The 21,224-nt window shown below is 40.7% G+C and overlaps 2 protein-coding genes across 8 annotated transcripts in view; one reads left to right on the top strand and one right to left on the bottom strand.

The window, feature by feature from the left end:
- The window catches only part of sfi1 (SFI1 centrin binding protein), a 10,411-nt gene extending 2,926 nt beyond the window's left edge, over positions 1 to 7,485 (bottom strand). Inside the window, exons 1-27 of one of the 2 annotated variants that reach the window (XM_046383589.1) lie at positions 6,850 to 7,485; positions 6,697 to 6,768; positions 6,444 to 6,554; positions 6,274 to 6,368; positions 6,060 to 6,177; positions 5,851 to 5,953; positions 5,569 to 5,725; positions 5,288 to 5,449; positions 5,088 to 5,158; positions 4,906 to 4,998; positions 4,709 to 4,806; positions 4,469 to 4,535; positions 4,191 to 4,321; positions 4,010 to 4,091; positions 3,736 to 3,914; positions 3,559 to 3,634; positions 3,036 to 3,131; positions 2,866 to 2,942; positions 2,637 to 2,739; positions 2,464 to 2,560; positions 1,824 to 1,984; positions 1,659 to 1,733; positions 1,224 to 1,298; positions 935 to 1,111; positions 622 to 827; positions 470 to 541; positions 87 to 330 (exon numbers count right to left, since the gene is read on the bottom strand). In XM_046383589.1, coding sequence (XP_046239545.1) covers positions 87 to 330; positions 470 to 541; positions 622 to 827; positions 935 to 1,111; positions 1,224 to 1,298; positions 1,659 to 1,733; positions 1,824 to 1,984; positions 2,464 to 2,560; positions 2,637 to 2,739; positions 2,866 to 2,942; positions 3,036 to 3,131; positions 3,559 to 3,634; positions 3,736 to 3,914; positions 4,010 to 4,091; positions 4,191 to 4,321; positions 4,469 to 4,535; positions 4,709 to 4,806; positions 4,906 to 4,998; positions 5,088 to 5,158; positions 5,288 to 5,449; positions 5,569 to 5,725; positions 5,851 to 5,953; positions 6,060 to 6,177; positions 6,274 to 6,368; positions 6,444 to 6,554; positions 6,697 to 6,768; positions 6,850 to 7,013 — 3,162 coding nt within the window. In that variant the 5' untranslated portion in view covers positions 7,014 to 7,485. The remainder of the gene's footprint in view (positions 1 to 86; positions 331 to 469; positions 542 to 621; positions 828 to 934; positions 1,112 to 1,223; positions 1,299 to 1,658; positions 1,734 to 1,823; positions 1,985 to 2,463; positions 2,561 to 2,636; positions 2,740 to 2,865; positions 2,943 to 3,035; positions 3,132 to 3,558; positions 3,635 to 3,735; positions 3,915 to 4,009; positions 4,092 to 4,190; positions 4,322 to 4,468; positions 4,536 to 4,708; positions 4,807 to 4,905; positions 4,999 to 5,087; positions 5,159 to 5,287; positions 5,450 to 5,568; positions 5,726 to 5,850; positions 5,954 to 6,059; positions 6,178 to 6,273; positions 6,369 to 6,443; positions 6,555 to 6,696; positions 6,769 to 6,849) is intronic. The other variant, XM_046383591.1, reaches the window with a different exon arrangement.
- eif4enif1 (eukaryotic translation initiation factor 4E nuclear import factor 1) lies at positions 7,260 to 21,224 on the top strand. Of its 6 annotated transcripts, none has more exons than XM_046383595.1 (19): positions 7,260 to 7,277; positions 8,857 to 9,009; positions 9,096 to 9,169; positions 11,572 to 11,699; positions 11,816 to 12,090; positions 12,591 to 12,789; positions 12,913 to 13,076; positions 13,847 to 13,985; positions 14,446 to 14,622; positions 14,788 to 15,059; positions 15,600 to 15,674; positions 16,798 to 16,984; positions 17,463 to 17,551; positions 18,297 to 18,430; positions 18,774 to 18,855; positions 18,980 to 19,103; positions 19,193 to 19,507; positions 19,642 to 19,812; positions 20,197 to 21,224. In XM_046383595.1, the coding sequence occupies exons 2-19, from the start codon at positions 8,911 to 8,913 to the stop codon at positions 20,382 to 20,384; spliced, it is 2,892 nt and encodes a 963-aa protein (XP_046239551.1). In that variant the 5' UTR covers positions 7,260 to 7,277; positions 8,857 to 8,910; the 3' UTR covers positions 20,385 to 21,224. The 6 variants fall into 6 exon arrangements, with proteins under 6 accessions (XP_046239551.1, XP_046239548.1, XP_046239553.1 ...); XM_046383592.1 differs by lacking the exon at positions 7,260 to 7,277 and adding an exon at positions 7,812 to 8,127; XM_046383594.1 differs by lacking the exon at positions 7,260 to 7,277 and adding an exon at positions 8,187 to 8,323.

Here is a 21,224-nt window from a genome sequence, read left to right as displayed (position 1 = left end):
AGCAGACGATAAGACCAAAATCAAGTTACTTCATTTAGCTCTGAATGCATACTGATGTCTGTCCAGGTCAAACAGGTGATTATTACCGTATCTGGTGTCGCGGTGGTCATGAAAGCAGAGGGTGGTAGAAGAACGTCTTGGGTCTCCTGAACAGGATCCATAGTGGACATGTGAGGTTCAGAGGTTGACATATTGGATATGATGTTGCTCTGATGTGTGGAGACAACAGGAACTTTAGCAGGATGAAGGCAGGACAACGATGTATGATGGCTGAGCTGCGAGGGTTTTGGAGCTGCTTCAGTGCCAGTGACAGACGGTTGTTTTTCGGTGCTAAAAAACAAGAGAAAGAGTTTCTGTCAGTGAGCAAGAAAGACTTTTAACTTGATGTTTCAAATGAAGCTAATTTACTATCTTAAAAAACATTAAAATACAATAATCTGCGTTGTACATATACAAAAAAGGGACTAACTCTGGTTTCAACGGAGAGTCTAACAGTTCCCCATGGCGACGTGGCTGATGCCGATGCTTGCGGTTGAGCAGTCTGCACAAAAAGAAAAACTCTGTCAGACTGAGCCCATGTGTTGAACACAGATTCACGGCCTGTCAGGGGCTCAGACTTACAGCTTGGCAAGCTCTTCAACTTCATCGTTCTGCTCCACTGAGTCAGACACAGAAACACTCTTCAGTCCAGGTGTAGTCAAACAGAAGGTCACAGTCTTTTTTGGCAGTTGCCCTTTGACCTCTTGTTCCTTTCGTGGTTTACACAGTGCCCGCTGCTTCCATCGCATGGCGCAACGCTTAACCACTCTCTGGAGATGTCGCGACCTCTGCAGGACCCAGTCGGAGTTGGTGAACTCGAAATTAATGTCTGAGGTGACACAAAATTTACTAAACGCACATGCACACACACACACACACACACACAGATGCCCACCTGCTCGTGGTTGTGTTGCGTTAGGCTCGTTGTCAGGTCGTTCATGTGAGCAGCGTAGGTGAGGATGCACGTCACACCCTCCCTCAGCAGCTGGTCTCTGTAGACCTGTGCAGCTCGGGCCGCCTGCTCTTGTTTCCTGCGCTGCTCTGTGACCCAAAGCCTCCATCCATACAACACCTGCAGCAGGTTCACAAAATGGCGCCAGTACCCGTTAAACTACATGAGCACCAGTTCGACTAACTCAGTGCCTAATTCTGCATTAGGAAAAGAATATATAATCAGGTTTTACCTTGGCCTGAAGAGTGAGGGACCAGTGCCAGAGCGCTCGCTCCGTCAGCTCAGCTTCTCTTCGTCTGTGCTGCAGCTGTCAGCAGGAAGGAAACCAAAGCCCGTTAGGGAGTAAAGGTCAACATAAATACCCTTGATCAAACCACATATATTGGTCTGACAGTCTGACCTTGATATCTGTTCTATATAACAATTAGTATCGCAAATAAAACACAGCAAATTCTCTCCACCTGCCCCTGTCTGCCCATGGCTGAGATTTTCCATTTTAAAAGGTCACTCCAGCAATTTAACATTTTATATGTCAAAATCGTCAGGGGACATATGAGAGGCATTTGTTAAAAAATGAACAGTAGTGCTCATCATGATATTTATGTGTGAAAACAGTAGCATTTAAGAGGCGTAAGTGACTGAGTTAAAAAAAAATATATCAACTAACCTTTACTTTCCACTGCTCAAAGTATGTTTGGTACATCTTTAACCTCAGCAAAAAGATTGCCTGTCGTTTCATTACCTATGAAATAATCACATTTTTAAAAAGTTAGAGCATGAAGTCAGCAGTGTGACATTATGTAACCATGAGGGGATAATGAAGTTACCTTACCTTATTTCTCTGATGCTGGCTGTGATGCTCATTCCAAGACTTCAGTGCCTTATAAAGAAGTTTGGACTCACGGTGCCGCCTGGCTTTTTCCATGCATATCCTCTCTCTCCGAGCCTCCCTGGTTTGCTTCCTCCACCGTCTGAAAGATCGCAGCAGTCGCGCTAAACGCAGAAAACATCAAGTTACAAAGTGTAAAACAATTCAACTACACATCCTTTTATAGCTGTCAAATCTGTGATACAACAGACAAAGGTAGATCAGAACAGCTCTTTTTTTCTGTTACATAAGATCACAGAAAGGCTAAAAGGAAGGATATTTATTTGTGGAAAGAAAATGAAGATTCCTTGTGATGAATGTCAAAAAGATTTGCTGTGGAGGAAAAAAAAACATTTTTAGAGTTCTTAGGTCCATGTAAATAGTTTCTTGTGTGAGGGTCTTTTGTCATTACAGGCTGTGTTGGATTGCGTGTCATCTTTGAAAGTCACCCAATCAGCTGTAAGAGCAAGAACAACTATCAAGTTGTAGGTGTAAGGCAGATAAATACCCTGCAAAAGTGACCTCGACAGATAAATGTTTCATCTGATAAAAGAAAATAAATACTGAAACTATACTGCGTGTGGTCATTGTAAAGTGTTCTTACTGTGATTCATGGACCTCTGAGCCCTGATGACTGCTTCCCTCTGCTGGTGGCCCACTGACACTGCACGTATTGTTACTTCTCGCCAAGCAAAAAACACCTTGACAGATTGAGAAAGCAATGAGAAAATACTCCAGCAAAGGAATAGCTATGATAATTTGAGACTGCATTATAACCTTAAGTTGAAGGAAATGTTGAAAATGATTCTGTGCTCGTTTTTCCATCAACCTGACCTCTGTCAGCAGCACTGTGTTCTCCCTCCATACAGACAGAACCTTCCTGAAAAGAAATATTATTATGACTCAGGATATGGAGCAGATACCAATCATGCAGATGGAGGAAATGGGAGCAAGTAGGTAAGTGAGTCAGACTTCAGATGTGGTTATAAATATTTGTGTTCAATACCTGAGAAAGTTCTGTTCCTGCTGTCTGTGAAGCTCCTCTACGTGACTGTAGATCTGACGCATTTGTAGGTGATGCTTCTGTGAATACAGCAGGCTGCAGTGTTTAAGCTTTAACATCATCTTCATTACTCCAGCTGTATGAAATCATGTGATTACAAAATGCTTAAGTACCTTCCAGGCCATATATGTGTGTTTGAGAAGTTTAACTTCATGGTAACACTGCATCTGCTGCAGCCTGCTTTTCTTCACTCGCTGGCTCTGAACAAACTGACCAAACACACAAGAGTCACTAACATACACATACACAGAGACCTGAAAGTGATAACTGTGCATCTAATGTGTGTTGGTACTCCTTCTTTGATTTTGTTAAAAATTCCAACACACAGGAGCTGCTTCATAAGCTGATGACGAGCTGTTAAATGAGATGCATACACGGTCTTATAATATTGAGCAATATAAGTGGAGGAGAAGGCATGAAGACAGCAGGTTACATGCTGACACATCAGTGCTTGAGTCTCACTGGGACACTCTATTGACTACCAGAAATGTTAACAGCTCAGAAGAAGAAGTTTCCAGACCCAAACAGGTCAGTTTATGTCTTTTTCAAACTTTAAACCTAAACAGCAGATGTCCATCAGATGTTAAGTGTGTGTATTCCTGTGCAATAAGGACAGAACAAATATTGCAAAGTCACCTGTTTCCATTTTTCCACAGCCCATCGCATGCAGCACAGGTCACCCTGATGACAAGCCTGCTGTTCTCGATTTCTCCTGACATGCAAACGGATGTGTTCAAAGATATGTGTTTAGCCAACAGACCAGCAGGTTCACCACTCTGCTCAAACACTTCAGCAGTGCTCCTTTTGCTTCACCTGTCTCGAATCTCAGTGCTGTTGTCCTTCCACTGCGTCATCATTTTGTGGAGCAGTCTGTGCAGGTACAGACTGTCTGACGCTGTTTGTTTCTCCTTCTCGTCGATCCGCTGCTCTGTGCGCCGCCTCCAGCAATCCCAGGCTCTCTGCAAGTGGCACCGCTCCTCGTGCAGAATTGCCTGACAGAGCAAGTTATCTGTCAGTATCTCAAACACAGACATGCTCTTAATCAGCAACATCCAGTACAATGTGTTTCCATGGACAGCTGACATACCATCCGCTCAGAGAGCATCTGCTCCTTGTGCTTCTCTGACTGTCCCCACCAGGTGTAAAACACCCAAGAGTACTGACGCTGCCTGATAACACAGCAATCAAAGAAAACAGGACAGTCATCTCAACTCTGAGCTGTGCTGTAAATAAATACTGCACAAGTACAAATCAGGGTGATAACTTGCCGATTATAGACTTCTGCTTCGTGTCTCTTCTGTTCATGGAGTCTTCTCTGCACAGTGAACTCCACCCATGAGTTGAAACATCGAGGCAACATGCACTGAGCAAACCAAACGTCTGCACGATGTTCCAATTCCTGTAGAAAAACATGATGCCTTTGAGTTTGCAGTTTAACAATACAAGGTCACACACGTCTGCTAAATCTTCAACCACTGCGCCTAAATTTTGAAGGAATTTAGAAACTGTGAGACACAAAAATGTCAGGTGCTGGATCTAAAAATACCTGAATGTGTCTGTGTTCAGCAAGTTTCTCTCTCCAGTGGTGAAAACAGCTTCTCAACACGGATGTGCTGTAAAGAGAATAACAATTTCAGAGAAGATTTAAATCCTAAGTATGCAGCAACTTAACATGAAATATGCAGCATGTTTGTAGCTGAAATGCTATGACAGGAAACATTTAATCTATTTTTCGCAGTGGTTCACACAGTTACATGCAGTAATTGGTAAGAGTAAGTAACAGCACCTGCAGTGAGTCAGTGCCTTTTCTGTCAGAGTTTGAAAACTCTTGTCTTCAGCCTCCTCCAGACCGTCCTGCCACAGCTTCCAATACTTACTTGTCATCTATGAAAACCACAAGCATTAATGGTTTAGAAACTTGTTTTTTAAAAAACTATGCACTTAACACTGCAGTATTCAGATGAAGGAATGCTTGTCAATTACAGATTGACGATAATGTTGGACAGCCATGTTGTTGTTCAGTCGGCAGGTTTTGTTCCGCATGACATTAAGAGAAAGTCCACGCAATCCAGCATGCTGCAACAAGAACACACAGTGATCAAGACAATAAAGGATCTCTCTCTCTACTTACATGCATTTGCTTAAGTTTTTTTTTGTGATCTCACCTGTAGATGATGATGGTGATGTTGACTTGCAATCCTATTTTGTTCATGCTCCTCTCTGCACAACGTCACATCTGCTGACAAGCTCAGGAGCCAAACTTCTGTACTAATTATTATAAGCTCTTATTATCCCTCAGTGGACTGTTTCTGATGCCGCGGCTGGCATGAAAATGGAAGGTATGTACGTTTTATCTTTAGGATACAAGCTCTCCAGCCCTCGAGTCCTCTGCGCTGGATGCTCTGTATGGCCAAATGCCCTGCAGCTTGCAAACGGTCCTCCTCACTCCGTCTGTGATGCAAGGCACTGCTCCATTTACTCCAGCACATCCTCGCTAGGCAGAGATGGTACACATGCTGAGCCACAGCTACAAAAAAAAACCCAAAACGACAGCTTTAAAATATGAACAATTAATATTGTACAGGTACAGTATGAATGGGCTTGTGGTTTAGATTAAATGAAGAAAGACAGGTAATTTATAATGACCTTGTTTCTTTTTCTTCTTTTGGAGACAAGAAACATAACGTTTCCAGCGATGTAGTGTTTTTATTTTCAGTTTGAAGATGAAGTGAAGTGCAGCTTTGGATTCTTTCTCTTTCTGGCAGCAAGCAACTGTGTGCATTTCTTTCCACTGAAGCCAGGACTATAATCGCCCCCACCACCAAAAAAAGTGCACACATCATCACACGAAAGACAATCAAAGATCAGTGTTCATAACACATAATGTTGATAAATATATGACTCATTTATGTTAGATCATGTCTTTACCCGGCTCTGTAAAGTTAGTGCCCTCTGTTTCATTGCCTGGTCCTCTAAAGCATGTAGGTTTTGATGCTGCTGCATCCTGGTCCGCCACAAGCTCCAGGCTGAACTGCACAGTTGAAAAAACACAACATTTTTAAAACCAATAAAAAAAATCCATAAAACCATAATTTGCTAAGTATTTGAAATCTGGTTTAATAGCACAATGATCCTACCGCAGGGTTGCAAATCTGTTCAGCTCCAGGGCAGATTCAAGCATTCTGTTCTTCATTTGCCTCATCTCTGTGAAAATCTCCCATCTGTCCCAAACCAGACGCAGCCGTTGCCTGTCAGCTATTAAAGCAACAAAGCAACTAATGAGAAAACGGTTGCTTGTGGTATCTACCAAAACACAAGGTTTTAAGGTGAGATATATTGTCTTGTACATACCAAAGGATTGAGCATTTTGGAGCTTGAGCTTCTTTTTCCTCTGCAATAACATAAATGCTCGCCAGTTGTGGAAAGCCAAGTAATATAGAGAGTACCTGAAACATAAAACACATCATTAATTAACAGAAACAGTGACTGTCTATGAGCTGGTCCAAGACTCTATCATGTACCTGTAGTGACACTCTGCCCGCATTGTAAGACTCCACTCCCTCCTAGACGTCCACCACTCGTCCTTCCATCCTTCAAAGGTTCGTCTTAAGACCACGTTCTTATAGTGGGCCCTTCAACATGCAATAGTTCCTTAGATTAGAGAACTAGGGATGGACACATGAAAGTGAAACAGATTGCGATCCTAGCTTTAAAGATAATATGATTTAAAAAATGTCTTATTTCAACAACTCTGCATTGCAAAATGAGTGTTACTTGGCTTTATGAGGAAGTATTCGACCAAAGGTATTCTGCATCCATATCTTCAGGAACTTTCTTGCCAAATGCCTGCAGTGGTTGAAAAAGTTATACTAATTTACAGATTATAAAAAAGCAAGCTGAAATACAATACATTAAGTGTGTCAGGACCTTATTCTCAGCTCCTTGAGTCTTCCACCTTTGTTCCACGTGTATCCAACTCTGTACGGAAGCTTTCTGGTATGAACTTTGCGGATTTGTTTTGTTTCATCACCAGAGCTGACACTGCTCATTCGTGGTCTTACTGAATCTGGCTTTCTGAAGTTACTTTGCATTATACTAAGTCCGTGTACTAGTGCACAAAATTGTAGAACCACAACATTACTTCTGAAATAAAAGTAACAAAGACCAACACTTTAGCACAGTTTTAGATCCTTTGCACTCTTCATCGCTGTAACCGTCGTTTTGGTAACGAGGCGCGGCAGGTTTGTTTTCCACTGTCATGTGATCGCGGGTGCGACACCGGGTCTGTTCCAGATGCCGCTGAGAGCAACAAGCAGCGCCGATGCTGTGCGCAGTACAGGATGCACTGAGTTCAGGTTGTGAATGTTAAATGTGTGTACCTGGCGTTTTCACGCTGTTTAGTAATATTTTCGGGCTAGAACTCAACTGTTATAAAACCGTATAATCCATACGAGAATTTAAATTGTTACATGTTTCTTAACGCTGCGCAGGTCACAACCTATTTCAGAAACGCGAACGCACCCAGGGTCCTTTCAGAGTAACGGCTAGTTGCAATATCATTCGTGGACAGCCCCTAAAGGCGGAGTCTTACGTTCATACTGGAAACGCCTTGAGACGGCTATAACAGAGTTACAAATCCGGCAAACCCCCACGACAATCAATAGCTGCCCAAATATTGCCTGTTAAACGTACTATTTTTGTGTAAATTATCTCACTATAAAACAATTACAAATTTCCATGGTTTATATAGTTTAATATTATACTTCTGTTTTATTGTCTGACTATAAAATGCTGCACAGCCGACGCACGCAAAAATATTTAAAATTTTACAAAGGCGCAATGGGCACAATGTAATCTTTCCTAGGACCTTCTTAAAGCGGTGATCTGAGGAAAATTGCTGCTACGACTTAGAAAACAGAGAAAGAGCAGACAATTATTTGAGATTACACACTCTCCGTGTGAATTAATTTGTTATTTGGATCTGTGTTATTGTGTTTAGTTACCTCAGTACACTGTGCGTTTGCTTGAAATCACTGCAACAACTCAACCGGCTTAAGATTTGGTAGTTGCTGGGTGGGCATTATCCCCATTCCCCAGCTAGTTAGCTAGCTAGCTGAAAGTGCTAGGTGTGCTAGCTAGCTAACCAATGTGAACTGCCGCTGCCTGGCAATTAGCAACCAGTATTCCACGCAGCATTCAAGCTGAGTAAGTTGGCCGTTTGTCTTTTTCTAACTGTACTAATGAGCCAGTTGTCCGTACAATTTTTTTTCACCGCGAATTAGGTTTACAGTTAGTCATCTTTAGTGCGCTATCGCAGCAAACCCTCTGTCCATGTCTGGGCTAATTGTTAGCATAATTGCTTGAAACTCAGTAAAGAGATGATTCATCTGGCGAAAATCTGGTAATGTCAACGTTCTGTATATTTTCTCCAAAACTGCCTCTTCACAGTCGAGAGGCTGTGGACAATGTGTCAATTAACGCTAGGTAAACTATTGTAATTGCTAAGTCTCATGTTAGCGGTCTGTGGCTGTTCTCAATTAACTTGCTGATTAGCTAGCAGCGTTTGTTAAACTGTCACCACGTAATTTAACGTTAGCGCGACGCTGGCTGAAGTTTAACGCTCTTCTTACTTTTAGTTCTGCCGTTTGTTCATATTTGAGGCAAGCCGATTTTTCTTTTGTTTGTGTTTTCATGGAAACAAGTTTAAAGGGTTTTTTTTGTTTGTTTGGTTTTTTTTTTTTAAATTCAAGTTTATGATGTCGTCAGCCCTACAATGACGCTGTGGTGCGTCAATTTAAATAAAAACATTTCTGTTGATCAGTTAATTGATCAGCATCAACTGAAGCAGTCAGATAACCCTTAAGGCTACAAAGTAGAGAGCAGTGGAGCAGCTAAGCTGATTTATTTTGGAAACGCTAATTTTATTTCCAACAGGAACATAAGTCATTGCTTGGCTGAGAACTGTCTGTTCTGCGCCTGAAATCAGTCATGGAGAACGATGCTTGTGTAGTACAGAAGAATGGTGATGCTGCAGTGGACCAAGCTAAACAACAGCCAGCAGCCACAGCTCCTTTCAGATACACCAAGGTGATGAGAAATACCAACAGTCTGATATTTTACAGGCCATACAGAGTTCTTTCAAATGCAAATAACCATGATCAATTATTACACAGGAGGAGCTTCTGGAAATAAAAGAACTACCAGTCTCAAATGAAAGACCAGAGTGTCTTTCTGAGAAATATGACAGGTAAGAATTTATATTTATTTCCTCTGATGTAGAAATCCATGCCATTACATAATCCACATATTTAGATTATATGTGAATAATGAGGGATTCAGCAGATCACTGTACTCTAGCTTTGGATTGTATCGCCTGATCATTTTCTTTAGGAGGGAACTTCCAAAGGAAACTGGGCACTTAACATGCAGAAAAATGCCCCAGGTCTAAATTCTGCATATATTAGTTTTTAATGGTTTAGGTGCATTCGGCATTTGTCCATGGATAATTGGGATGTATGAGGATATGAGCTGTGTTTGCTCTGACTTGACACACTTTTCATTAGAAAGTTTTTTGTTTTTTTTTTTTTTTGTTCTTTTTTTTTGTGGGGGGGGGTGGGTTGGGTTATCTCTCTGCAATGGTTGGTCTCTTTGTGTTGTAGCTAACAGCACAGCAGCAGTGCTAGCTGACGGATGATGCTACTGCTGCTTAACACTACTTTTATACCAATGCATGTGGTGATGTTTTGCTGTTTTTAATCACTTCAGTAAAGACCAGTAAACACAGCACATTGAGGATACTGTGCAGAAGAATGCACACTCACCATAAAAACATTAGTTTAACCAAACAGGCTTCACTGGCATCTCTTGGATGTGGTGTTCATTTTTTACCATAATACAAAGTATATACTTTAACTCAGCATTGAGATTTTGGGGAATTATCACTAGAAAAAGAAGCAGTTGCAGTAAAACTACAGTTCACACTATGATGGTTACATTTTTCAAATTTAATCTGCGGTTCACTTTGCTCTATTACACCTATGTATAAATGTAGATCTAGAAGAGGTAAGCAAGAATAATTTTGTGAAATGAGAAAGAAGTGCTGCATTTTTTTTCTTATTTATTTATTTTTTTTGACACATTTTGGCTTTTCTTTGGCAGTAGTTGGCTTAATTGCTTGTTCGGTCATGATGTCTTCCCTTAAATATGAAACATTGTGGCATTTTGCTTGTCATTCTAAAAGAGCATGCTGAAAGTTAATATTGATGAGCAATAATTGATGATGACTTATAATTTTGGCTAAAGAATTTTTAGAGTTCTTGGATTCCATTGAAATCTGGTGGGGGAAAAAACAAAAAATGTATTTGAGAATTGCTAGAGCTCAATTGTAGAGAACATAACATCATGTCTTGACAGATCTCTGAAGTTGAGACCAAATCTCAGCATAGAGATCAAAGTAAACCTTTTGTCAAATTGTATGTGCTGCTGAAATTGTGAAGTGTGTCTGATCCTGTGTTTTTATTTAAGTTACTTTGAGTGAATCAGATTATTAAGTGGTGCCTTATAGGCTAATGAAAAGTTTGGGCACTGTTTTTTTTTTTTGTTTGTTTCTTTCACACTCAGACACACAAACAATTCACAAACTTGAATTAAATTTGACAACAAATGTATCATTTGGGTGGCCTGAATATTCTCAGTACCTACTCTTATGTAGTCACAGCCACTTCAGTCATGATTCTCTGGTGGGCTAATTTGAATTTGTAGACCCATCAGGAATCTATATGAATTCCATTAAGATCTTTGGGGAAACATGGACCACATACAATGCTGCAAGTAGCTGGTCAAAGATGTGTTCTGGTGTTCGATGTTGAGAGAGAGAGAAAGAAAAAAAGAGTGATGAAACAATTGTTTAGTCTGCAGATTATTTTTCATAGTCTGTAAATTGCAGAGACAATATTGTTTTGAACTGCACATGCAGTGTCTGTCCAGTAGTGCAAAAAATGAACACTTTCAGGCTTTTTTTCTAGAAAACATTGTCTTATTTTGTGCAAATCATTAGATCAAGGAAGCCATTGCTTCAAAAGCCATTTTTGACATCCTTGTACTTTTTTTATACACAGTGTATGGATTGATTTCAGATTTGAGATGTGAATACATTGCTTAAGCAATTCAGGACATCAGCTGCTAAATATTTTGTTTTGGCCTTGGTTTAACAACTGTCCAGGACGAGCTGTTTGAAATGGCATGCAGACTTTGTGCTTATGTGGAGTTACATTTTCTTTGAGTCAAGTCTTTTGTGTGTTTTCTACTTGAATGAATCTCACTTCTGCAATAGCCTTGCTCTTTTTCATTAGATATTTAATAAGTGATTTTTAGAGATGGGATAATTGAATACGATGACGTTATCTGACATGAAAATTGAATTACTCCTTAAAGGGTGAAATCCATGATTGTAGTTGGTTTTAAATAATGTTGCCCATGCTGTGGATTGTACTGTGATTTATGTTTCTAATGTTCATAAGAGTAAATAAAACAATATTCTTTTACTCTGTTGAGGTTTTTGTTTCTGTATCCTGTTATTTGTCTTTATTTAGTCTATAAAGTAGTTGAGTATGGCTTTTAATTGTGCATTCAAATGATGTTTTGATACAGTGATGGTGTCTGGGACCCTGAGAAGTGGCATGCTTCACTGTATCCCACTTCAGGGCGTAGCTCTCCGGTGGAAGGTTTTAAGAAGGACTATGTGGATGATAGAGTTCCTTTGAAACGAAGAATCCCAGGTAAATGTAGTGAAAATGTATAGTGTTGTGTTTGTCATTAAGGTATATAAATGTGATGTGGAAAAGGTATTTGTAATTGCCCTGCTCTCAACTCCCATTTGCTGCATTTTATTCAGATCCTCGTGAGCGGTTAAAGGAGGATGATCTGGATGTCATACTGAGCCCGCAGCGACGCAGCTTTGGAGGTGGATGTCAAGGCAACGCTGCCATCGCGCTTCACACCCGTCGCCCAAGCAGCCCTCTGGAAAATAAGGAGAATGAGAGTCTCCGTCTGGGAGCAGCACGCAGAATCGGCAGTGGCCGCATAATTGCTGCCCGAGCCTTTGAGAGAGACGCTCGTGCAGAGAAAGAGAGGGATCGTGAGAGAGACTTAAAGGATAAAAGATTCAGGGTTGGTGTTTATTACTTTTGATCCATCCATAATGTGTTTCACTTAGTGTTGAGACGCTGAAGCATTTGTTGAGGTGTTGAGGTTGGCATTTCTTTGCAACGCTAATGTTATAATGTTAGCTCCCAGAAAGTGTTCTGCAAAATCATGAACGTATGCCCTTCTCATGAAATTACTTGTGAAGATTGCTTTATTAAAGCACAAAACTATCTGAAAAAAGAAATGTGTGGGTGAAATCAAAGTATTAAACTTTCAAAAAATTTTTTCACAAGATTTGGATCACTAATCTAGTGTTTCTTGCATAACAAAAAGCAAACTGTTTGTTTTACAAAGTTGCTGCCGAAGTGGTTTCTCCATACAAAGAGTTTATTTCACAAATTGTCCAATTCATTTAATGTAATTTTTAGCCAAAGTACAAACAGTTAGCCGAAGTGAAGTACAAACAGCGATTGTTTTTTTGTTTTTGTTTTTTATAAATGTTTGCATTGTCTCTTCCTTTGCAGAGAGATTTTGGTGACAAACGTGTGTTTAGTGAAAGGAGAAGGAATGACTCTTATGCAGAGGAGGAGCCAGAGTGGTTCTCCGGGGGTCCCACCAGCCAGTCTGAGACAATTGAGCTCATTGGATTTGATGACAAAATCCTGGAAGATGATAAGCGCAAGTCCAAGCGGTCAAGGAAGCGAGCAGAGTCTTTAAAAGAAGGCATGTCAGCACCTTATCCTCATAATTACATACCATAATGCAGTTCACCATTATGTGGTCAACGTGTGCTATTGCTTTAGTGATACTTAAGATTGTGATTTGTGTTGTCACATTTATGTGCAGTAGTGGAATGTAATGGCGGACAGGCTGGAGAGCAGGATGTGGGTTTGCGACCTGCTGCTGATCAGGAGGTTCCGCACCCTGATGTTCTGCCTGAGCAGTCGACTGGAGACTTTGACTTCAATGAATTCTTCAATCTGGAGAAGACTGTGCCAGGACTGGCCTCTGTAAGTACTGGGGTGCACTGTTGGTGTTTTAAAGGTGTGATCACCACTGATGGGATGACACTTCTAAGTCCTTTTTGATTTTTTTGTTTTTTTTTAATGTAGTTTCTATTCTAAGCTTAACAGTAGAGGTTTTCAGGTGTATCTGTATGTGTCCCTCAAAAACATTTTCCCATGTATTTCATCAACGTATATAATGACAAAATAGACTAGATTGACTGTTGTCTCAGTTTTTACCCGACAAACTCCATAATCTGGGTCATGCTGGTTTTATGGTTTAAAAAGCCTTTTTTGAAGCTAAGTATTAAGTTTTCAGTTACTTGGTGTCAGCACAAGATTACCTCTGCTGCACTGGCTTGATCTCAGTGGACTTGTTCTGGTGGTGGGTGTTGCCTCTGAATGGTGCGCTTCTTAAATATTTTTGTCTGTGGGTTACTGTGTGTGGTTAAAAGGAGGTTATCAACGACATCAACAATCCAAATTTATGCCCATCATTATAGCCACAACAGACCTGCTACTAATTGGTGAAGTAAATTAAGCAGTCTGCAGACTAAATAAGTTGAATGTTGTGTACTGATTGGTTTGTGGCATTAAATCAACACAAGACCAACAAGCAGTGTATTCACTGACACTGTCTACAGTCTTCTAGCACATTTTGTGCTAACTCGATGGAAACGCCCTAAACGTAAGTGCCCTTTGTCCTTGTACCCTTTGGTCTGCCGATTTTTTGTGTTTCCAACTTTGCCTCACAGGCACCTGTTTGTGTCTTGCAGATGATAGAGGATGTTTTGGGGGAGGGTCCTGTATCAGCTAGCCGCTTCAGTCAGTGGTTCTCCAGTAACATGAGCCCTTCGTGCAGCCAGTCCAGCAGTTTGAGGTCTACTCCCCATGAGGAGCTGGAAAAACTTGCAGGTAACTGATATTATCCAGGCAATTGGGTTAGGTAAGCTGTGTTTTGGCACATGCTGAAAAATTGATGAAAACCTGAAGATCAGAGGCCTGTTCTTTTTAAATGTGGATTTAATCAAGTATCAGGTTTACTCCCATGTTCAAGACTTCAGGAAGCCACTGGAATTGTTTTTTTCTCTTGCTGAAACTATGTTAAGGGCAACAGAAACTTTAAGGCACCTTCTTAACTCATGAAGCATTTAAAAGATGCTGCTGATTGAAGATGATCTTGACTGTACCCCAGTCTGTCAGTGTGGCATTAAGCACTTTGTCAGCTTTGTCAAAACCAAACTGCTACACACTACAACAGCTCTCTAATGCTTGCTAGACAATTAAATTCTTGCTTTACCATGTTTATGCCCCTAAAACATTTTCATTTCTGTTAATGATGTCCTTAATCTTGGACCATTTTGCTCTTCTGAAGGGCTTGAGCCAAGTTGCACATCTCCTGGACACGGCCCTGCTCCGTACTTCACACCTATTCAGTCATCAGAGTGCAAGGAGAAGGTTGATATCCTTGAGCTGCTGCATAAAGCCAAAATAGACCTGAAGCCGCTTCTTTCCACCTTGTCAGTCAACAAAGCTCGGCTACGGGAAAGCAGTAAGTGCCAGTTCACTAAAATATTTACAGTTATACTAGGACAAAAAAAAATTTACTGGGGTTATACTGTGCACTAGATAACTTGATGTATAGTTTCTGAGCATGGTAATACATATTGTAATTGTAGTGTCTGAATGCTGAATACTCTATATACATCTGTCCCAGCTAACTGTGGAGCTGTGCTCTCGCTGGAGGAAGTGGAAGGAGAGCTGAAAGGGATGAAGCTGGGCTCAGAACCACAGGTGCGAAAGGTACCGCCTCCACAAAAAGGAAATGGCACACCGTTCATGGCTGAACATTTAGAGGAGGCTTTAACCGGTGGCTCCGGTGCTCGTCCACACTCGCGTGACTCTGACATGTCAGCCTTTAATAAACTTGTCAGCAGCATGAAGGCAAGTGGAACTCTGCCAACTCACCCCAAAACCAACACAAACAATGTAAGTATTTTTTTTTTTTTTTTTTAAAAAAAGATATTTTTATTTATATCGACCTATACTGGAAACTGACTAAAACTAAATTGGTTAAGCAGCAACATTGTGCATGTTTGCAATGGAAATGAATTTGGACAAATCTTTCCCTGTGTAATGCTGCATGCAAGCTTTTTAAAACTTGACCTAGATCAACCCCACTGAAGAAAATTTCATGAACTGCTTTGAAAGTGATGGGCATAAATTTGTTGTTCTGAACTGTTGTTCAGGATTTTGGTTGTTTTGAATGTTTGTGATGTATGAAAGCTGCAAGTGTTTTTCTTATGCAAGTCACCTTCTGTTCTGTTTTTTGTTTTTGTTTTTCTGTACTTCCACAAAAACCATGTTAAGTGTCATGGGATGAATGCTCATTAACAGCAATATCAATGCACTTATTTGATGCATACCTGACTTGCATGGGGAATGTTTTGAGACTCGTGTACAAATCCATCCCAACGGGGGCTTGCACTGTTGCACTTGCCACAAGTGATTTCTTCCTGTATACTGCAGCAACCTTCAGATCCAGCTGTGGTGACTGTGTCTGAGGTTCCAGTGCCTGCTCAACAGCAGAAGAACATATTTCAGGTGTGTATGTTGACTGTCCTCTCAGGTTAATCCTGACAAATGTTTAATACAGGTCTTATCCTGGCCTGCTATTAACAGAATCAGGGCATGGTGGAAATTATATTCAGTCTGAACAGGGTTGGAAGTGATGTACTACAGTTTTGTGGTTGATGATCAAATGGTGCTTCAAAGATATTGCAAGACAAATTTAGACAAATTCTTGCGTCAAATGGAGAATGTAAACTGAAGTATGGAGGAAAAATGATGTGGTGTTGCTCTTCTCAACAGCAACTGCTCATTAATTAGTGGCACATTAATGTTGCTGCCCGTATTGGTATTCTGTTTGAGTGTGTTTTGGGGTGACTGTATTTTGAGTCTGGTCCATTTGTTTTATTTCCCGTTTCTAACCTGTTCTGAGTGTTCTTATTCCTTTCAGATCAGTTCTTAAAGATATTACTTTAATGAGGACAAGGCATGTTTACTTCTCAGCATGGTGGCAACCCTGCCAGATGATATTGAAGGGTTGAAACTTTTGAAATTTTTTAATTCTGACATTGGCTGCCTAGATGTCAACTTTTAAGACCAGACATGCAGGTGAAGGTGCCTATGTCCCCAGCTATGTAGATGACAATATGCACTGTTGAGGCAAGACTCATAAGCCCCTTCATTGCACATGTTGTGAAGCACTCTGTAGACCCTCACCATTGGTCTCCATTGACTAAATAAATAAATGTGAAACTATTAACTGTTATTCACATTTCATTGCAGTTAGAGGGAGGTAGAATGAGATAAATACATTATGTTAACGAGAGCCTGCAGCTAAAATCTCTAGTATAGCCTTGGGTCAATATTTTACATAAATGTTATACTATCTTAAACTTTACTGGTGCAGGTTGTACTTGTCAAGCAACCAGCAAATAAATATTAAGAGTTCAAGGACACTGTAAGCTTATGTGCAGTATTCATCAGCATTACTGGAGTTGTTGAAATGTTGATAGGTGCCATGTTGGTAAATTGTCCGATTGAACTTGATGGGGATAAAAATTATATATATTATATGAACAATAGTTTAGCGCTTAAATTTAACTGCCACAGCAGTATTAAAGTGAATTGGGACTTAAGTGTGTGTGGGTTTGTATTATAGGAGCTTTTGGGAGGTCCTGCTCGTAGTGGCTCCCCTGCACCACTTGGCAATCTGTTGGGGAGCTCTGAAGGACCAGCGACATCTGCCCCTCTACATGGACTACTGCACAAGGGGCCGTCGCCCCCTCTCTTTCCACAGAGGGCTCCTTCACCTGACTACTTCAACAGTCGGTTGCAACCCCCACAAGGTAAGTCCACTGCAGCACTTGGAACTGGAGAGAATGTATTTTGTATGCAGTGACTTTTTCTCTCTTGAATGATTTCCCACAGATTTTTGACACTGTTGTGTCATTTGAAAATAGCCCAGAAAAACATCAGGGCTTATAGAATTACATATTTTTTCATTAAATGTTCATCCTCTGGTCTGCCTTGAACATTAAATGTTCTTTGATAGATTTTCATTCAGCACACAGTGGATAGCTTTAAATGTGAACGAGCAGGAAGAAACGCTTGTCATTATTAGGCTACTGTGCAAGTTCAATTACAGCTCTGGTCGTATGTTGTTGAGGCCATCTATGAGCAACTAAAAGGAACCATTCTAGTGCTTTGGCCATTTTAGCTTTTGCCAAATGCCTGCATCTTTTATTTTTTTTTTTTGGTTGAGTGAATGGCATCAGTCAGACAAGCTGGATAATTTAATAGGTTTTCTCTCTCTCATACATGAAGGTTTTCCTGTTGGTCCTCAGCCTATGCTGCCAGAACAGTTTGCTGATGTACACAGGTCCATCAGCCCTGGATCTGCTGCACAGCAACAGGTAACTCAAATGTTTGGATGCATTGAATTTGTATTAATTGCAGGGGTTTTTTTGGATAGTTGAAAGGAGATTTTATCATATTAAGTTAAATAGCTGTGGTGAGAGGTTGATGTTTCAGGTTGTTTGTTTGTATGTTCTAATAGCCACTTGAACTCTAGGATGAACTGATTAGATTTTGGTGGAAAGGTCACTGTGAACTCTCAAACACATTTTTTAGCTGGAGAAATCATGGACATAATATCACAGGATAAAATAATGTGATATTTATGTAAAAGGTCAGCTTCATTGTGACACCATGTTTTCTGGGAACAGAAGGGAAAACTGACCGTGTTTCTCATTTGGTCAGATAGTGAACTGGTGACACTAACCTTGAGTGTCCACTTTAAAACCATGCTGATTATATAGAGCTTCTGTGCTGTTCTTTGCAGAAACATCCATATTTAGGGTATTGTAGCCCACCACAAGCTCATTGGTTCTGATGAGATTTGAACTGCAGATGATTCTTTGCATCATGTGACAAAGCAGTCACTTTATACACTAAATGGACAAAAGTGACACTGACTGCCCAAATAACAAGCTGCTTTAGAAAAATCTTTAAAACTAATCTTCAAACTTAATTAATAAATGCATAGATATATATTTTTCTTCATTTTACAGTGTATTTTAAGAAAAGTAACACTCTATGAGTGTTACTTTTGGTCATCATTTGGGGATCTCTTCAGTTCTGTGTATTATGTTTGTCCAGATGAGAGTGCTCTCCATGCCAGTGAATCAAGCAGACTTTGAAGCTCTGGCATTCCAACAAGACCTTGCTCTACATGCCCACCACTCGTTCCAGTCCGGCTACAAGCCACCTCAGGACAAATCTTTTCGAAATAGGTTAGTTTTTTAAAAACATGTTTGCTCTATGATATGCACTTAATATGAAATAAAGACTGAATGTGATTAATATCTTAGATACTCAGCAGTGGTTGTGCTATTTTAATCTATGGAATGATGACAAATACAGCTTGGTGTATCATATGTGGCCCCCCTGCAGTTAGCTGGGGATGCACTACTGCTTACAATTTGATTTTTGTCCCCCCAACAGTTCTTCGTGAATGGAAAATGTTAAGCTGCATGGTGGCCTTCATCAGTGTGCTGAATGCAAGCAGCCAAACGAGATAACAAGGAATTTTTTCAAGCATTTTAATAACATGGCTGATATGCTTGTGATCCACAGACTGCAGCGTGCAAATCGCTCCCCTGGTCCTGGCCCTCAGCCTGCTGGAAGAAACTCCCCAGGCAATGCTGTCACCAGCATGGTGAGCACAAAACCTCATCCTCACAGTTGTCATGCCCAGCATAATTTTTTGGACATTTCTAGTCAGAAATGGAATTGTTAGAATTAATTTTTTTCATTTTTAATTTTTTTTTTTTTTGCTTTAGTTGTCCCCATCATTCACACCCACATCTGTGATCCGCAAAATGTATGCAACAAAAGATAAAAGCAAAGAGGAACCATCGAGTCGTTCGGAGACCAAGGAGGAGGCAGCAACACATTCTCAAGATGGTACAGAGCATTAAATTACCCACAACTTCCTGATTTGAACTTCAGTCGAAGTACTGTAGCATAGATGTGTTGGAATGATGTGATTACAGACAGCAGCTCCCCAAATCTATACTTGGACATGATGGATGGGAAGGCTGCCCAGTCTGCGGGAGTGAAGGCCAGCTCGCAGACCTTGCCGAACAAGGACCAGGAGCGTCTCAGGTCTGGCACCACTGGACACCATACGGCCACCATGGCTCCTCCAGGTCCCTCCTCATCTTTTCCTCGTCCCATTTATCCGGTACCGCTGCTATCTCATGTACCTGTGGTGCGACCTCCTCCTCAGCTCCACCCTAATGTGGTTCAGCGAATGCTGGCACAAGGTATCCAGCCCCAGCAACTTGGACCTGCTCTTGTGCAAGCAGGTTAGTGTTTGCTTTATTTGTTTATTTTTATTTTTTCTTTCCAATCAACTGTAATGATTTTTTGTAAAATTGACGTGATGTTCAACCTCTCCACTTGATGACCTCTGATAGAAGTCTTAAATTGTATGCATCAGGTATATTTCCACCACATGTTGACCTTGCACAACTTCAAGGTTTGCCTCCTGCCCTGCTTGGACAACCACTGTACCCTGTAAGTGCAACAGGGCATCCACTTCTACCTCCCAGAGCCAACACTCAGATGCAATTAGCAGTGATGCAGCAGCAACTTCAGCAACAGAGACCAAGTGAGTGGAATAATGTTAATACCATGACTCAGTACAGGCATGTGCTACTGGCAGCATTGCATCCCCTTCAAAAGTTTTGGATTATCTAAAGATTTACAACTTGCCTACATGGAGCTTGATAAATAAAGATCTGATGGAGAGGGTAATGTGTAATTAATAATAAACTTGCACAAGATGACTAGAGCCAGAAAAATATTGTTCTCTTTTCAAAGATAATACTACAGTCATATCTTGTATTATGTGATATCTGAGTCACATGGATTAACCTAAAAGTAAAGGTTTGGAAAATTGAGGAATAGTTGAGTTTCAGTTTATGTGGAGTCAGTAACTGCTTTCTGTTTTCTGAACTTGTAGAATAAGGTGTATGCTTTTATCTACTTGCAGTACATCCAAGTATCCCAGGCCCCCAGTCACAGAGCCAAGGCCCTCACCGGACAAACGGCTCCCAGCAACATGGGGGCAGCCCTCCTCTAGGCCTTGCAAAGTGGTTCGGATCAGACGTGCTAGAACAGCCACTCCCCTCCATGCCGGCCAAGGTCATAACCGTAGATGAGTTGGAGTTCCGGCCTTAAGAAAATAGACACTGTGCTGGATAGCAAAATTTTTTTTCTTTTTCTTTTTGTTCATCTCCACCTTCTCCTACCATAAAAATGTGAACTTTAATTTGAAAGACAATGTACAGACCTGAACAGTCTAACCATGCCATTATTCGTCCTCAAATTCAAAGTCACTATGTTTGAAGAGGCTTATCACGAGAAATGGGAAGACAAGTGATGGTGGTTAGTTTTGCCAACTGAGTGAATTTTTTTTCCTTTTTTATTTGTATTCTACTCAGTGCAGTAAATAATGTATAGGCCCAATTGTACAGACCATGGGAAAAAATCTTATTATCCCTGTATATAGCTATTTTTCCTTTTCTTGGTATGGGGGAAGGTGAAGCCATCCTGCAGGTCATCTGATAACTGCGAGAGACAGTCACCAAGAGCTGGTAGCATTCCTTTGTCTTGTCCAGCTCTAATTTCCTCCCTGAAGTCCTGAGAGATGGGGCTTCTGCTAGTGTGAAATGTTGAACTGATGAGTAACTTGAGTGTGTACCTTACTCTTCCTTTGTGGCATGGCTAGTGGCCCTTTTTCTGTAAATGTGACTGACTGGAGCATTTCAAGATGATGCCAGGGGATGCAGCTAGTGCTGGTTGTGCCTTTTTTTTCTTTCTTTTTTTTTGTTTGTTTGTTTTGGTTTTTTTCTCCTTCCTTTTTAAACTGTATCCTCTCCCATCCAACCTGTCACAAGGGGAGGGCTGCACTGCTCACATTGTCAATTTTTGAGGGTGGTTGGGATTCAGTTTGTTTGTGCTATTAAGTTATAAAAAGCACAAATAGAATTAATAAATAAAATGTTCAGTAAAACACAA

The sequence above is a fragment of the Scatophagus argus genome, chromosome 3 (assembly GCF_020382885.2).
Source record: "Scatophagus argus isolate fScaArg1 chromosome 3, fScaArg1.pri, whole genome shotgun sequence".
NCBI classification, from domain to species: Eukaryota; Metazoa; Chordata; class Actinopteri; family Scatophagidae; genus Scatophagus; species Scatophagus argus.
Note: the sequence above shows the minus strand (reverse complement) of the source record. Positions and strands in the feature narration are given on the sequence as shown.

Coding starts and splice junctions, on each gene's coding strand:
- eif4enif1 (XM_046383595.1), top strand. CDS start 8,911: ATGGAGAACGATGCTTGTGTAGTACAGAAGAATGGTGATGCTGCAGTG. Junction 9,170..11,571: donor CTTTCTGAGAAATATGACAG/GTAAGAATTTAT, acceptor GTTTTGATACAG/TGATGGTGTCTGGGACCCTG. Junction 19,813..20,196: donor ACTTCAGCAACAGAGACCAA/GTGAGTGGAATA, acceptor ATCTACTTGCAG/TACATCCAAGTATCCCAGGC.